Source organism: Leptonotus elevatus, chromosome 3 (genome assembly GCF_054856555.1).
Source record: "Leptonotus elevatus isolate MCC_2025b chromosome 3, RoL_Lele_1.0, whole genome shotgun sequence".
NCBI classification, from domain to species: domain Eukaryota; kingdom Metazoa; phylum Chordata; class Actinopteri; order Syngnathiformes; family Syngnathidae; genus Leptonotus; species Leptonotus elevatus.
This window is the reverse complement of record NC_141241.1, coordinates 24601338-24619446: the sequence shown is the minus strand read 5'-3', so window position 1 is coordinate 24619446 and position 18109 is coordinate 24601338. Positions and strand designations below refer to the sequence as shown.

Below are 18109 nucleotides of genomic sequence, written 5' to 3'. Positions count from 1 at the left end.
TGCAGCACAGCTGAATCTAATGGTCGGCTAATCGGCAAGCTTTGCGGATCCTGATCATGAATCAGGTGTGTTGGTAAAGAGAAACATGGACAACAGGCTGGATAGGGGCTCTCGAGGACCGAACTTGAGCACCCCTGGTCTAGATTTTGTTGTCTGTCGCGCCTGCCAAAATGTCCTTTGATTGTTCGACATATCTCCTATCACAACTGTTGAAAATGTACAGGTCTTTTTGTAGGTAGGTGAATGTGTATTAAGAATCTAGGTGTTAATGTCTATTTTTATAGCTGTCTATAAATTATTTGAATAATACTATCAAGACTGGGATGCTACTCTAGGAAGCTACCTCCGGTTGTAGTTATCAGCAGTACTTTACAAAAGACAACCCCCTTTTTGTTATTGTTTGTTTTTTTGCCCCTGTTCCTTTTGTTGGCATCCCTGGCTTTATGTTGACCCTTTTGTGTGAACATAATGTTAAGTGCGAATTGTGGGAGGAATCTATTCTGTATACTGTGATTTTTATTTTTTAACCAAACTATACATTAAGTTTTGTTTTATGGATAAATGTGCAGATGTTTTTTTTTTTCATTGTCCTTTTTATGAGATCTCCCCTGGCTGTATTGTTTGATCTGCTCATGTAGAAAAAAATGTGAATAAATCATTGCAAACAAAACGGTTTTCATGAGGAAATGTTGTCGAACTGGGAGAAAAGTCACGAAGGTGCCTTTAAAGTATTTTCATTCAATTCATTCATTTGTAAAAGAAAACAATACAATATAATGCAAATATTCTCTGATGTAGAATGAAATGGAATGGAAACAAAACAAGTTGTATTTTATCTTCCCTGTTTCCCCCCCAAAATTCAGTTACAAAAAAAATAAAATAAAATAAATGTAGCGTTACTGGTGCATACATGGTTTGATATGTTGTACCAGGGTTATAATAGTTAAGGATTTTTTTATATCGTTTTTATTTTTGTTTTGTAAATTCAGTTGTCATTAGGTTTTAGTGCAAGTTTGTTGCTTTTTATTAGTTTTTATGTATTTTTAAAGGGACAGTAATGTGAAAAATCAACGTTTTGGAGCTTTTAGCCATGTTAAAATGCTAGTTCCTCACTAAAAACTATCACCAAAGTGGGGTTTTCCTCCATTCGCCCCTCTATGAGAAATTCGAGGTCATTCTGCTCTGCAAGCACCAGCCCGACCCAACCCGAGAAAACGAGCGGGTGCTCCCTCTTATGACGGGTGGGCACACTCGCGTGCCGTAGTCCTGCAGGTTTTGTATGTTTCCCTTCTCCAACGCTGCTGATATACGATCAGCTCATCAGCAAGCTCTACATAAGCCTGATAACGATCCTGTTGATTGGAATCCGCTTGTGTTGGAAGAGGAAAAACCTGCAGGACTTCGGCCCTCGAGGACCAAGTTTGCCCACTTCTGCTCTGACGTCATCAGGTGCGGACCCACCCCTGCGCCGCCTATGCGGACTAAACACACGCCCACCTTCTCTGAGACCTCCATGCTCGCAGGATAGTGATAAAAGTAGCCTTTATCAGTAAACGTTCTGTCCAAATGAATTCAAGGCAATCAATTATCCTTCACATTTGCAATGCCAAAGTGCAATGACAATTGGCCGTCTTAAATTCTCAGAAGTTCCTTGGCTGACACTTGTGTAAACTAGTAAAATTTCTGCACTGTTGAACCGTACTGAATGAATGGTGTAGTGGTTAGCTCGCCCTGTAAGCAGAAGGTCCCGGGTTCGCGTCCCACTCCGTTTTTTTGTGTGTAAAATGCTTCATTTTAGTTTATTTTTTATCAGTTTTAGTATTGGTTTCAATATTTAAAATATACGGAGTGTTTGTCAAGATTGGCTGGCAACCAGCTCAGGGTGTACCCCACCTAATGTCCTAAGTCAGCTGGGATAGGCTCCAGCACCCCCGTGGCCCTTATGAAGAATAAGCAGTTAAGAAGATGGATGGATCGTTTGTCAAGAGCAAGATTAAAAAAGAAAAAAGGTCACTAAGTTGTTTGACAATTCTAATTTACTTGATTACACTAGTAATCAAGTAAATTAGAATTGTCAAACAACTGACCTTGGTTCTTCTGTTGTTACAGATGTACGACAATACCAAAATAAATAAATTTAGAATGAGTCCCAGAAGCTCATATTTATTCATTAAAAAGAAAAACTAAAGTCATTTTCTCTACAATTATAGATATTTGATAAACATAAAATGTAGTTTCAGTTAGTTTTATTATTATTATTATTTTGATAAAAGGACAATGTAGAATTTTTTTTAACCATCTCGTGGTGAACTAATAGAATGCAACGACCTAAGTTTGAAGCTTGTGTACTATACGGTGCCTCAGCGAAACCATACATACCAACCTATCACAAATTACTATGCTGACTATGTTTTTCTCCTTCGGGTATCTGTAGCAGAAAGATGGCAGTGAAACATGTCAGTCACCTGTAAGGTGACATTTTTTCATATTACTGAAATTAATAGTGAGTTTTTAAAATGAATGAACATTGCAAAATCAAAAAGTTCTACCCACTACTCTTTTGACAAAAATCTTTTCTCATCTTTAGTTTTTGTTAACTATGCACTGCTTCAGCAAATGTTTTACGTGACAAATGCTTATTCCCAGGAAGTTGTCAGAGGTCGTGGTTGATTTGACTAAGTCAGTTCAGTGGACACCTCAACGGTAGTCAGGAATTTAAACCAGCGTTTCTCCAACAACTACTGTAGTTGCAAGTTGCAATTTATTCTTCCAGAATTGGATTGGAGCAGTGACCCTGCGGTTCCAAAGTCAATTATTTATTAAGTTTGCAAGTGTAGCATTATCTTCTTTGCAGCCGCAAAGTTCGATATTGTGATATCGCAATATTAAAACTGCCACAATATCGTTGTCGTCATGTCACAATATTAAAAGCAGCACAGTGCTGTTTAAGCACCCTCTGGTGTTTTGTTTTTTAGTGCTTAACTAATTTTCACAAGGCATGTTTTGGCCCTTCTATGTTTAAAATCCACGCTGTTGGTCAAATAATGGGGAATGTAATATGCTTGTGAATCAAGTCAATATGTGGAGGAACTCAGTGTGTGCGTGCATTAGCAAGTAAGTGCCTCAATATTAAGTGTTATTAGAGATTGTATGTTGTTAATTTGAATTGCAAAAGCAAGATATTGTGCTTTTTTTTAGTATGAGCTAATTATTATTATTCATTTTTTACTTCTTTAATATCGCCATTGAGTTATTGTAAAAGCAGTAAGAAACTTGGTACACAATAAATGATAGCAACTATAACAATGATATTAACATTAGTTGTGCTATAGTATCCAGTTAAATTAGTTAACTATTAACTTGGGTGCATGTACAGTGTCTGGATTAATACAGCCAATACTTCCTAGACACCCATGCTTGTGGTGTTGATTCCCATGTGCTGATGTTCTTTTTTTTTTTAGAACACTAAGCTACTATTTTTAACTGATCAGGGCATCTCTAAAGTGCTCGACATTGCTGAGTCCAAAGGTCACATTACTACAATTAATTCCGACTTTAAATAGTGATTTGGGGGTGGGTTTGTATGTGCGTGAGTGTGTTTGCTTACCGGTCTTTTAAAACAAACAAACAAAGAAAAGTCTGTATTTGACTCGTTTGAATCTTTTATTTACCCTGTTAAGTTACATGTCTTTAAAACCATCAATTCCACTCAAGCTATCAAAGCTAACAGCAAAACTCGTCAAAATCATATATAAACATGTAATTAAGAGACAGACACTGGCATTCGGATTGCGACTTTCTTGCCAAAACAACACTACAAAGAGAAGCACTGTTGCTACCATTTGTGATGATTTGCAGCATGAAGTTAAGAAGCAGGAAATCGGAAATAAATGTGTCATAAGAATAATTAGGACAGCACAACCCCTCTCTGTTCGAAACAAACCACCATGTGTTTACACTACTCTCTCACACACACGTGCTCTGTCGTCGAGAAGACATGTCAGCTATTTCAGACACACACACACACACACACACACACACACACACACACACACACACACACACACACACACACACACACACACACACACACACACACACACACACACACACACACACACACACACACACACACACACACACACACACACACACACATGTCCCACTGGTGTACACATAAGTCAAATGCCTCACACCTTTTGGCTTTAGCAAGGCTCTGCTGCAATAAAAACTGAGCCAACGGCAACTCGAATATCCTCTCCTGAGCTTGTCTGAGAATTAGCAGCACACTTCCCTTTCGATAAATCACAACAAATAGCAACAAGACACAACTCAGTAACGTGTGTGCTGGGGGGTGTTGTTGACTGACAGACAACAAATGTTTTTATTTAATTGTATTGTTATATAGTCTGACATGTACAGTAGCTCTTTTGGATACATGATACTTGAGCGGGTGATTGCAGAAGAAAATGTAATGCAGGTGGAAAACTTCTCATGACAAAAAAAGGTGAGAGAAGTTCATTGGACCCTCCCAGCTTACTTCTTTTCTTCTTTAGCAATTTGAGCTGCAAGGAAAGCAAATAATATAAACAGCTATTAACACTCTAAAGCTCACATCACTGATGTGGTAACGTGATATTAATCCCAAATTGAGGATATAGACATTAACACATAAATCCTTGAAGGGGGGAAAACAAAAAAAACAAACGGAACCCTTTGAAGCAGCTGTTAAAGGGGAAGTCAACCTAAAAAAAAAATGACAACATGTTCTATGCGGCCCCACTGGTCTAAATACGGTGTTCTGGTTAATGTGGCGTTAGTGGAATATGAGTTATGAAGCAAAATCCAGCCGTTTGTATCCATCTAAGAGGGGCGACCATTTTGCCACTTGCTGTCGACTAAAGATGACATCACAGTTGCTCCATTACAGCTCACCTGTTTTCTGAAGCTGAGCTGTGATTGGTTGTTACCTGAGACCTGAGCAACATTGATGTCTTCTTCAGTCAACAGCAGAGGTGGCAAATTCAGGTCCAGAAAGTAAAAACCCTGCCACAGTTTGGCTTTAGCCTCAGGTGCTAGCTAGCTAACTCCCATGATGCTCATTAGGGAGCTGCCTAGTACCAGGGGCTAGAGCCAAACTGTGGCAGGGTATTTACTTTATGGACCTGGATTTGCCACCTCTGGTCAACAGGACGTGGCAAAATGGCTGCCTCATGAGATGGATAAAAACGGCTGGATTTTGCTTCATAATGCTTATTCCACAAATGTAATATTAATTAGAATGTCATGTTTACACTAGTGTGGTCACAAACATATTATTGTCAAGAAATGTTAAAATAATCCATCCCAGTTAAGAGCTCGATACACACATACTGTTTAATTGAAAATACAGTTTAAAATAAATATTTGTTATTCACAATAAATAGTCAGACATCTTAATGCCTTTGCGTCATTACAGCAGAGATGGGAAAAGTACTGATATTCTCTACTTCAGTAGAAGTATAATTAATTACTTGTCAAAAAAAACTACTTTGGTAAGAGTTCTCACTCAAATAATTACTCAAGCAAAAGTAAAAAAAATAAAATAAAAAAAAAGTACAGGCTCTGAAATATACTTGATGAGTAAAAGTAAAAAGTATTTTTCCCGGATGTGTCACGCCATATACATAATTTGAAGCATATTTGCTAAGTAACAACCTTGTTTAGAAAATGTATCAAGTAAAAAGTACAGATACTCATTTTAAAATGTAACGGACAAAAGAAAAAAAAAACTTATTTGTACTTCGTTACTTCCCATCTCTGCATTAAAAGTACGTGATGTGCGACAAGTTAGCCAAAAGGAATGAGGTAGCTATTGGATAGGCTACTATATAATGTGGGACTTTAAAGTGAAGGAGAAAAGAGTGGACATTCGAACACAGCCTTTGTCTTCTTTGTTATTGAAAGATGTCCTGGAATTATGCAGTGTCGAACATTCACGCAAACGCACACGAATACAAAACAAAACAGCAATAGCTAAATAAAATAGTGTGAATCAAAGTTTTTCCGTCTGTATACTTACGGCGAACCTCCAGCTTACACTCCACAACATCTTCCCCGCTGTCATTGACTGCTTTGCACATGTACACGCCTCCATCGAATGGGCAGGGCTTTCGGATCTCCAAGGTGAGAACGCCGTGCTTACTCAGCATCCTGTATTTGGCTTCATTTGTGATGTCCATCTTGTTTTTGTACCATGTCACTTTTGGCTAACAACAAAATCAGTCAGAAGATATTTCGATTACAATGCGTTATTGTGCATTACTTCACAATTTAAAACAGCTCCCAAAAAGGGTAAAAGTTAAAAGGTTTCTGATCTTTTGTCAATGGGTAAAGGACCAGGGTTTTGCAACTTGGCCAGCGGCTGCTATACTGCCAACAGCCAAGGGTCTATAAGGACAGAAATCGTGGGTGCAACCCACCAGTCACTAATGCTGCCTTCACGCCCCCTTATGTCGTATTTTCTACTGGACAACTGGGAATTTATTTTGATACCCGAGTTTCCAGGTTGAGAGAACTATTCAAGTTTCAACATGGCAAAAAGCGCCAAAGGATTTCTGAATGGCAAGAAATATGAACACTTATAAGGGCGTTAACTTTCACTAGCATAGCAGGTTGCTTTAGAATCTACACAATTACGTAGCATACACAATTTTGCTATCACAACAAAATCACATGAACTCGGTTGTAATTAGGAGTTTCCGAGTGGTAAGGTCCATCTTTCCCATAGCACGTGAAGGCAGGGTATGCCGCTAAGAAATAAAATGTCCAAAAAAAATTCAGTCATTCATTTTTATTGTGATTTTAAGCAATTGTAATCTAATAAACCTGACAAACATTTATTTAAAGGTTAATTTGTACAAAAATAATTCCTGTGCTAAATGATCAGACAACAATAATGTACAGGGAGTCCTCGAGTTACGTTATATGCGACCTACGTTGTTTCAACTTTGTGTGCCTCGTCTGTAGCACGTTCCTTTTTGTTAATTTCTCACAATAATCACACCATTTCAAAATTATTTAAATCGATCGAGCAGGTCGGCTCGCCGTTAGGGGCGTTACATTTCCTTGTTTAGGTTTCCATTACCCGCACTTTGCCGTCCGACAGCAATGAATGTCTGTGCGGAAACACAAAATATTGGTTCTGGCATCTTTCGGCTCGCGCAAATATATATTTTTTAATTACTGTACAAAGTATTTTGATGTAAATAACGACTTTAATGGTGAAATCCAACTTAAGTCAAAATGCAGGTCACATGGCCAGCGTAGAAACGGAACTTCCCCGTAACTCGAGGACTCCCTGTATACTGATTTAGTTTTAACAAACTTAACTGAATAGCATTTTAATATGGCCTATAAGACCAAAGCATTTAGTAATAATTCTGATATTTATTTTAATATAGATTAATTTGTTTAAAAAAAAATACATGGGCAGGGAGAGCTTAAAAAAATAATCTCTTGGGTGGGGGGGTCACATAAACTCACTGACCTTGGGGATGCCACTGACGGAGCAGCTGAGAGTGGCATTGTATCCTGCTATAACAGAACGGTTCACTAACGGATGCGTGAATTTAGGAGCCTGTGAGAAGTCAAGCTCCTTGTAGGTGGCAGGCTTCCAGTCTATCCCTGCAGATGTATTAAGTTTAGTTGTACAGATTACATTTCAGCACATTCTCTCCGACATTAGTGATGACAGTTATGACTACATTCAATCAAGGCTATTAATAACTCAGTGTCCTTATGGCATCTTTTCTGTCCAACCTACCGGTTTTCTGGATGTAGACGCTGTCTTTTGTGTTGCAGGCCTCTGGGCTGTGACCCACCAGGTTGATGGCAAAGACTCGAAAGACATATTCATTACCCATGATGAGGTCGGACACAACACAGTTGGTTCTGCGGTACTGTTCGAAGACTGTAAACCACTCCTTCAAAAAAATTCAAAATCAAATTGTTTATTTCCTTGAGAGTACTCAAACATTTTAGTATTGCATTGTTATGTTGCTTTTATAGTGGTGTACATAATTTAATTGTCCCACGCTGTATCCTTTGGCACATACAATAATTTGACCTCATTCACAACCACAGCATGAACTAAATAGACAATGCAATTTCTGCAGGACTTGCATATGAATGCTGACTGAAAAAATACGAAAACATATGGAAGCAGTTTGAATAATGTTGAATGATGTGAAATAATATTATTTAATATAGAATGAAGTGGAATGATATTTGTGAAAAATTGCAATATGTTGGTGAATGGGGAATTTTAGGTATGTGGGAATTTCTGGAATGTGAAAATCATTCCCAGGGTGTCATGGTAGGGGGGAATGGTTGCCAGAGGGTGGACCCAAATGCGGGGAAACAGCAATGATGGGCAATGTGAGGAACTTTATTAAAACGTAGTGGAAAAGGTGAGCAGACAAACATGACTGGACGGGACTGGACTGGACTCAGGCTGAGCAAATGTGATGTCATTTTCACTCAACAGCAAGTTGCAAAATGGCTGCCTTCTGATATTGATTTAAAAAAAACGGCTGGATTTTGCTTCGTATTCCAAAATGCAATATTAATCAGAATGTCATGTTTAGACTAGTGAAGTCACATATAACATATTGTCAATAAAGGTTTAAGGTTGACTTCCCCTTTATGTTAAGTAGGTACATATACATGTCAGTCAGTCTTGCCCTTGGACACATTTACAATGGTCAATCAGTGTTGGGACTTGAATGACCGCCCCCTCGATCACGGGTCAATCCACTCCACCAACTGAGCCACCACAGCACTATCAACAGCCCGGGAATGGCGTTGAATGGCATTTAAGGGTGCGGAATGCTGAGTTGAACGTCAGTCCCATTGAAAATGAATATCATTTTTTAAAATGTAAACTATTACATTGTTGGAAAACTGTAAGAATGTGGATTGAGAAAAATGAAACCACAGATGTTGAAATTGGAATGGTGTGAATCAAATGTATTACGTGGGAAATCTAGCAGGTACAAAAAATGTGGGGATGAAAAATTATAAAGAATCTGAATAACAGCATTCACACAAATGGGGATTTGTGAATGCCTCACAATTCTGACATCATTTTCTGATTAGTAATATAGTCATACAGGAGGCAACTCTTCTTTTTATGTCCAGCCGGATGACAAACTAAAGATTGTGAGATCTAAACTTGTGATTCAGCATCATCACTCCTGTTGCCCTTGATTTGACTTCAAGCAATACTCACCATGGTCTTTTTGTCCGCTTTCTGAATATAATAACCAACTATTTCACAGTTTCCATCATCTCTTGGAGGCTTCCAGTCGAGGGCCACGTTGAAGCCCCAAACATCCAGAGCCTTCAAGGCCTCAGGGGGTCCTGGGACATCTACAATAAAGTGTCAACAATCATATTGTACTCTGGACAATACAGGTGGTAGTTTTGTTGTTTGAACTGTTTCCCAAAAAGGGCCCAAAAAAGAGAAGAACACGTTTTTATTAAGAATCTAAAGCAATTTTGTTAAGACAACAAAGCTGGTAGTGGTCTATGACTTTTGACCAGCTGTCTTATAAGCACATTTCTTGTGGTCCCGCTCACCAACAATCTGCAGCATGACTTTGGCCTTGTCTTCCACATTCTCTATCTGCACTTGGAGATCATACTGCCCCGAGTGTTTCCTTTCGGACTTGCGGATGAATAGGATCGTGTCTGTGTCGCTATTTCTCACGCTGACAAGCGCAGAATTTAGCGGCTGCCCATCTTTAGTCCACGTAACCTTGGGCCTGGGTTTACCCTGCGCAATGAGAGAGAGAAAAAACAATCATAGATGACTTTCACACATCTTTCTCTATGTACTTATTGTAATTTTGGCAATGTAAAGTAACCCAAGCGTACTGCACCTGGAAAGGAATCACAAGGTTGACAGTATCTCCAACTTTCTTGATCAGAGTTTGGCGGAGATTTCGAGGAAGCCAAATTTTAGGCCTTTCTACTCAAGAAGAAAAAATACACACTCATGAATAGAACTGATATTTTCATTTCCCATGATTTCACTCCTGAGCATTCACCCAAGGAAGTCTTCACTCACGCATGATCTCTCTGATGGTAACGGGTTGAGCCAGGGTGGCGGCTGCACTCGGGCCGGCCATGTTGTGCGCCCGCACGCGAAACTGCAGCTTGTCTCCTGTTGTGAGTTCTCTGATTGTAAGTGAGGTCCTCTCGGTCAGACCCTGAGCGGCTGGTATCCACTCATCTGCTGTGCTCAGATAACACATAAAATATACCATAACTCACCGAAAATACAAATTAAAGCCAGGTTTGGTTCACAAATCTGAAATCAGGAAAAAAAAAAATCTTGAATTCAATAATTTACTTGGATATATATATATATATATATATATATATATATATATATATATATATATATATATATATATATATATATATATATATATATTTAACCCTGGAGAACCCACAGGGTCAAATTTGGCCCCTATAAATTCTGCTACTCAAATAACAAAGACCTTTTTTTTTTTTTTTTACAAATTTAACTTCAAAAGTCCAGAGTGCCACTTCTGACCCCTGCATGGGGTCATCGAGTGGATGAATATTGCACTTACATGAGCCAGAGTGGTGGTGACAAGATGGCTGGCAACATGCCAATTTTGCTGAGCTGGAAATCAATCTAAACAAAACCATCTTCTCCGCAAACCATCAGATGGTAACATTTTGTTTTTTTTGTTAATCTATTTCATATCATGTTGCAGAATGCCTAGGAGTATGTTTTATATATATTTTTTTGATAAATTAGCAACTCTGAGCTAGTTAAATAAAAAAGGGTTACAATTGAAAAACCATATATTTTGGTGTTCAGTGAACTTATAGCAGTCATTTAATGTATAATTCATAATTTTCCAAAGAAGAAAAGGGTTCTTGGGTTCTCCAGGGTTAAATCTAAACACATTTATACTATTTACTTAAACACAATTTAAAATAAATAAATAAATAAATACAGGTGGATTTGGCTCCATCACTCACTGCCCTCCTTGCAGTACTCAACCCCGTAGCCCTCCAGGTCAGCTGAGCCGATCCTTTCAGGCGCTCGCCACTTGAGTGTGATGGAATTGTCGCCGATGTCGTCCACGCACAGTCCGATGGGCTCACTTGTCGGGGCTGAAAGAGGCGCACAGGGCAGCTTGAAGGGCTCGATTGCCAGTTAAAACTTTACAGTGATCAAATTAGAATGAATTAATGACGAGCGAGTTCAACCTAATGAGTAGTTTACTGCCAGTGAGATGTGTTTCTATCTGTGTTGGTGTCCTCTTGACCACAGAAGCACACAGACAGCCAGTGGACAGTACAAATGTTCACGTTACAAAAAGAAAGATTCGACCAACCTCTTTGGACAGTTCCTTGGACCAATTTTTTTGTTATGATATTAATTTACCTTTGGATTTCCTTTGGCATGAGCAAGATTAGAGGAAGGAGAATTGTTATATTTCTAATAATTTTCTGAAAAAAGAAAAAAGTAATATAATAGAATTTTACTTTTTATTTTCTTTATTTTAAAAATATCATTTAATTTACAAAAATAAACTCTGATTTTACATGTCAAATGAATACAAATAAATAAATAAATAAATGATTGTTAAAATATGTTTACAAATGTATCGTAATTTCGCAAATATTTGTCTGACAAATTCAACTTTAAAACACAAAAAAAAGAAGAAAAAAACATTTAAATTTACTGAGAAATTAACAATAAAAATGTGCTATTTTACCATAATTTCTTTGTGAATTGACCTTTTATTTTAAGATAAAATAACTACAATTTATTTTATGTCCTAGATGATAGCAATAATTGTGTTAACATTTATTTTGAAAGGACATCTAATGAGACATAGGGAAAGGGGAATAATAATAATAATACTTGAAGCAAAGAATTGGACTTACGGATGCTGCCTCTGCTGAAGCATCAGCACTACCAACCAAGTATACATTTCATGAGATCTAAAATGATCAACAACAGTGGTAGCGTGCTTCAGTGGTCAAATGGTCATCTGGTATCTCTGAGTTTGTGGGTTTGATCACCTTGGTGAACAATGTTGAAGTATCCTTGAGCAAAATAGTGAGCTCCAAATGCGGTGTCATCAGAAGGTGAATGACTGGTCAAAATGTAAAGCGGGTTGAGAGCTTGTAAATTGGAAAAATGCTTTATAAATGAATTACCCTAACTGTAAATTGTTGCAATTTTAAACCCAATATATTATTTTTAACAGTTATTGGCCATGTTTTGAAAGATTAATCACATTAATTATTTTCTCATATACTGTTATATTACATCAAACACAAATTACAAAAAAACTTTTTTTAAATAATGCCATTAAAACAACTAATAACATCCACTTTCTGTAAATTTAAGCATGATTATTTCTAATAATAGTAATATATATATATATATATATATATATATATATATATATATATATATATATATATATATATATATATATATAATATAATATGTTTACTTACCGTATTTTTAGTTAATTTAATTGCTTTAAAATTTGAAACTGCTTCTAATTAAAAAAAATTTTTTTTTTTTTTAAATAAGGAAAAATCTTGATAATTATGGAAAAAAAAGTATTTTTCTGTTATTTCACAGTATTTTTCTGGCGCCTCAGCTGCCGGAAAATTACTGTTCTTTTTGTTTTCTTTCTTTCTTTCTTTCTTTCTTTCTTTCTTTCTTTCTTTCTTTCTTTCTTTCTTTCTTTCTTTCTTTCTTTCTTTCTTTCTTTCTTTCTTTCTTTCTTTCAGTGTATACAGATATATAGTTCGAAAATGACGGTCACTCAGTGATGACCGCCTCTATTAAACTACAGACTATGTTGCTGCTTGATTAAAAAAAATTACCCCAAAGGAAAAAGCTATTTCACTTTTTTCTACCATGAGCATAATTTTTGTCTTTCAGCTGCTGTGGACAGACAGCTCAGCATGTACATTTGATTTTTCACAAGTTGACAGCATTTTTACTGGAAGGTGTTAAATCGCAGTCATGGCCTGGTTACCACCAAGGCCAAGACTTTCTGTTTACAGTAGAGAAGCTGAGCCACAAGCTGTGCAAGAAATGATGGGAATGCCTTTCAGTAGTCAAAGGTTATAAAGTCACAGGAGAAGGAAATGTTTACAGTTTCATAATGTGAGGGCAACTAGACATACACTCAAACCATGCTTAGCACTTGCAAAATGTCTATTTCTGAGAAAAGGAATGCAAGGTCACCCACTAACCCTAATTCACTCACTGCACCAACACAAATATCAGCAATTTGATAAAGTCCTTACTTCCCTCAATCACTTTGAATAACTCACGTTTGACAGCGTGTCGCACAGAAGTGACGTCATCTAGCAGCAGCCAATAAAAAAGCACCTTCAGGTGACATCGCTCCAAGGTGCCAATGGACTATATGTCACGGAGGAGACTTCCGAATTCCGGGTTTTCACCCATCAACTTTGTTTCCGTTTCCGGTTTGCAAAGTGTGAGCCGCGTCCCAGTACTTGCGCTTCCACCTTTGCGCCCCTCAATTGCGCGTTCCCGTCGACGGGTGCGAGGCTGCGAGTGTGTTGTGTCTGTCTCAGTGTCTGAAGCATTTCAGATAGCCGAGGCGCCCTCCCGATTCGGGGGCGCAGGGGTGGCGGTGCGAGTGTTGGAACGCGACCAGCAGTGGCCGGAAACGGCGCTGATGTTTAAAACCCGGAAGTCGGAAGTCCGTGGCATCTACCCCATTTTGCATGTTTGACTTTTGGCTCCAATGGCCTCGCCTTCTTTTTCATCTTATTCAGCTGAAATGCAACGCTTCGTAAGAAATTTCCACTACAGGAGTTTAAAAAATACCACAAGTGATTGATGAAGCTTCATTTCCCCATCACTAGATGCAGCTCCTCTAGGCAGTATTATTCTGATTAGTACTAAACTGGTGGAGTACCACGAGAAAAATCCCACAAGCATATAAAACATTCAAACTGTGGCATTTATATGCAAATTCCACACAGTATGGTCAGAGCTGAGACTTGAAACTGTATTTTGTTTCCTCACAGTCAATCAAGTCAAATCAGCATCTAATGTTTTGGACTCACCAACAGGCACAAAAGGTTGTGAGGCCGGACTGTGACGCGACATGCCAATGCCATTGACGGCATAGACTCGCATTTCATATTCCACTCCTTCAATCATCCTCTTTGCTTCGTAGGTCGTTTCAGTGTATGGGTCAAAGTTCAATCTCATCCACCGGTAACTCTTCTTTTTCTTTCGCTCCAACACATATCCTGAGAAAAACAAAAGCGCATTTTGTTTTAAGTGAGAGTCCATTCCTTATGACTGTTTTTTTTTTTTTTTCCAGGTAAGAGCATTTCATTCTGCTTTCTTTACCAATAATCGGCTGTCCTCCATCAAAGAGAGGCGGATCCCACTGGACAACGCAGGAGTCTTCTCCCACGCTGAGGATTCTCGGAGCCTGGGGAGGATCTGGAACATCTGATGGGGAACAAAATGTCCATCTGTAATATCTGGCTGCGGCAAACGTCCAACCACAACTTAGCTGTGTTTATATAGTTTGTTGTCAATTGTGATCTTGAACGGTGCTTGCTCATGTTCTTACCAACAACTTTGACATTGATATCGGCAGTATCCTCCCCAGCAGGATTACGAACCACAACTGAATAGATTCCTTCATCCTGCCTTTCAGCGCCTTCAATGGTGAAAATGCAATGGCCTTTGGTTGTTTCCACATGGACTCTGCCATCTCCCTCGGTGATCACCTACATTATGAAAACAAGAGATGAGTCTATTTTCATGTTTATTAAGTGGTTCAGTAAAAAAAAGATTGTATGGATGAATAGACCTTCATTGGATAAAAAAAAAACTTGCATCAATATGTCAGATTTATTTTTATTTTTAACCAACGTATTACATGTTTTCCAGAAAATAGATGTAAACATGACTGAATGAAAAGGTTTTGGTGATATTTCAAATTGTTGAATGATTAGCTATAATATGTCTCCTCACCCGCATGTTCTCTTTATTATTCTCAATTGTCCCTCAAGAACTCAAGCTTGCCAGTCGTTCCCATTTTCAAATCTGCTAATAGAATAGTCTTTCTTAAGTCTCTCTATTTTACTGTTTATCCAAGATGAAGATCGTTGAAAAATGTGCCTTTGTAAAACTTTCACAGTACTTACCTACTAAGAAAATAAAATGTTGGCATCCGTAAGAAACATTTTAATAAGCACATGTTGCTGCAATTGGTCAACCACATCTCATCGGCATTAGATGGGATGAGAGCCATTGGTGTTATTCTTGATCTAAACCAGGGGTGTCAAACTCAGGGGCCGCATAGAGGAAAATATATTACCAAATTAGCCGGATTGGGAAAATAATGGTATATAATTTAAAAACAATTGCCGTCAATTATACACAGATTTTCGCTATTTGTGGGCCAGCCCTAAATTACAGAGCTCATCTGTAATCATTGTTCCAAAAAATACAGCAAATGCAATGCGGAAACACTTTGCCTGTATGAGTTCCGGACGTATTAAATCTACCTGTTTTGCATACATATTGTTCCCAGACTGCATTGTGTGGCGCAGTTAATGAAGTTATAAAGATGTTAATCCTTGTCATATGTATTTGTGTTAACAGTAAATTAATTTGTGTCGTAATTAACACGTTTATGTCGGTCTATGATTAAAAAATTGTTTGTTTTTTTAAACAAAACGTAACTTTAGGTTGTGTGTAAAATAATGACATCCAGGACTGCTTGTGAAATTACGAATTTATATGTTTTATTGTGGCTGGCTGATTAATAGGTCCGACATTACAATTATTATTTTTTTACTTTACAAAATCGTCTCACGGGCTGGATTAAACCCCTTTGCTTTGTGTGTTTGACACCCCTGATCTAAGCAAATCATTATATAATGCCGTCCATGATATAATTAAAATATATAATTTTCATTTCTAAACTCAGTAGGATGTTACTCTCAAGTAGTTAATCAGTTACTTTGATAAAGAGAGCAGTTTGTTTATCTAATTTAGTGGTTCTCAAATAGGGGTACGTGTACCTCTGGGGGTACGGGAGATTTTAAAATACATTTAAAAAGTCGGATCCATTCAAAAATCCCATGCAAAAATTATTTAAAATAATTATGTAAATATTCAGTCATCTAGTTCATGAAATCAATGATATATTCAGTAGGCTATTCAATGTTATTGTCCAAAAAAACAAAACTGAGTCTCCCCGTAGCAAAATGGTTCAACCCAACCTATCATATGCCACCAAGCATCACCTGTCAGTTATTTCAAAACTTTATTTAAAATTAAGTTAGTAATTAATTTTTGCTATGACCCCAAAGGAGGACAGTTAATGGTGATCATTTATATGTGAATGAATCTTTATTTATAATTAATTTAGTTCTTCCTTTCTTGTTTTAGTTATCTTTTTTCAGAAGGTTCAAGAGAGATACAACTGAAGTTCCAAAGTTTAATAAATCAGATAATAATGGCACAATTCTGCGTTTTAAGTATTTTCTGTTTTTCATCAAGAAATGCTTTGTGCTGGTTACGGCGTAAACGGTTATTATTTTAACCTACCATGACTTTGAACAATTTACATCTCCTTGCTAATTGGTGATAATACCAATCTCTTAGCTGCTTGTGCTAACTTAAAATCCTGATAGAATGTGTAAACCGTGAATTGTCAGATGTATCTAAATTTATATGACGTAGGCTTACTTTGCGCCCGAAACTTGGCATATTTTACCCCTCTACATTTACATCAATATTAGGCATCAAATCCTGAGTAAGAGCCAATTTCTGAATGCCGTTTAGGTGGCTGTCAGTGCACCCCCCAACAGACAAAATGAGAAACACAAATGACTTTTTTTTTTTTTTAAATGACAGCTATTAATACCACACGATGGGCCACTTCTGGCCAGCGAGCCACTGGGCTTGACCAAAATGATTTAACAAATAATTGAGCTTATGACGCTGTGTATAAAGTGTATTTGGGGCAAATGATGATTGGTGTATACATTTACATTTCCTCCTTTGGTCCAAATAACAGTAGGAGCAGGGTCTCCGGTGATAGGGACATCCAGGCGCAGTTTATTGCCAGCCACCACCACGATAGTAGACTCAGCTGTGTGACCCCTACAGTCAAGGTGGATCTTAGGAGGGTCTATGAGGAAAAATGAACAAGCACACACAAGTACACGTACTCTACCAGATAAGAAATTCATGTGAGGAATAGACAAAACTGAACTGTAAGGACTATAAAAATTTTTTTTCAAAAACTACACAATGACAGACATGACTAGAGATAGAAAGCTATTTAAAACCAGAATTGTTTTTTTTATTACCAGTATGTTACTGTGGAGCGTTTTTTTTTTTTAAAAGAAAACAAATCAGTAAATGTGAAATTTGTTGTCAAGAACAGTTTGTGAATTAGATCACACAACATCTGTATACTTTGTAACTTGTAATGAAAAGAAGAGCAATAATTTCACTTTTAAAGCGACAATGAATTTAAAACTTTTTAGAAGGCATACATTCAATACTTGAACAATGTTAATGGTCTTTTCAGTGAAGTAAGGTGACACTTAGGTCATTCACTGCCAACCCAGTTCAAATGGATTTGTGACGTCTATGGCCGTCAATGGCAGTGAACGGGTTCATCACATTGACATGTGTTTCTTATCATTATCATATTAGCTTGTGTATGTGTACCTATTGTTTGTGTGTTTGCTGTATATATACTAATATAAATACCTTGACGTGGCACAAAGTCAATCTTCACCTCTGGAAAAGAAGGATACATATTTTATGAGTTAGTAAATGATTTGGGGAGGTTATGAGTTTTGACAGAATTAGAAGCTTCAAGTAAATGAAAGGATCAGTTGTACCCATGAAATTGAGTTTTGCAGAGAGGTTGAAAGCGTGGCCATCGGGTTCAAATGTATAGTCGGCCTCATCCTCAGGTTTGACATTGTCAATAGTCAGTTTGTGGATCCTGAAAAGGTCAAAGGTTGAGCC

The 18109-nt window shown here is 37.5% G+C and overlaps 1 protein-coding gene across 1 annotated transcript in view; it reads right to left on the bottom strand.

Annotated features, from left to right (window-relative positions):
* Positions 1-4128: 4128 nt before the first annotated feature.
* Positions 4129-18109, bottom strand: part of mybpc3 (myosin binding protein C3) — a 31131-nt gene continuing 17150 nt past the window's right edge. Inside the window, exons 18-32 of the mRNA XM_086071053.1 lie at positions 17980-18086; positions 17846-17875; positions 17116-17255; positions 14679-14838; positions 14450-14554; positions 14158-14346; positions 11062-11196; positions 10112-10279; positions 9924-10012; positions 9622-9817; positions 9272-9411; positions 7805-7964; positions 7529-7665; positions 6062-6248; positions 4129-4565 (exon numbers count right to left, since the gene is read on the bottom strand). Coding sequence (XP_085927179.1) covers positions 4537-4565; positions 6062-6248; positions 7529-7665; positions 7805-7964; positions 9272-9411; positions 9622-9817; positions 9924-10012; positions 10112-10279; positions 11062-11196; positions 14158-14346; positions 14450-14554; positions 14679-14838; positions 17116-17255; positions 17846-17875; positions 17980-18086 — 1972 coding nt within the window. The 3' untranslated portion in view covers positions 4129-4536. The remainder of the gene's footprint in view (positions 4566-6061; positions 6249-7528; positions 7666-7804; positions 7965-9271; positions 9412-9621; positions 9818-9923; positions 10013-10111; positions 10280-11061; positions 11197-14157; positions 14347-14449; positions 14555-14678; positions 14839-17115; positions 17256-17845; positions 17876-17979; positions 18087-18109) is intronic.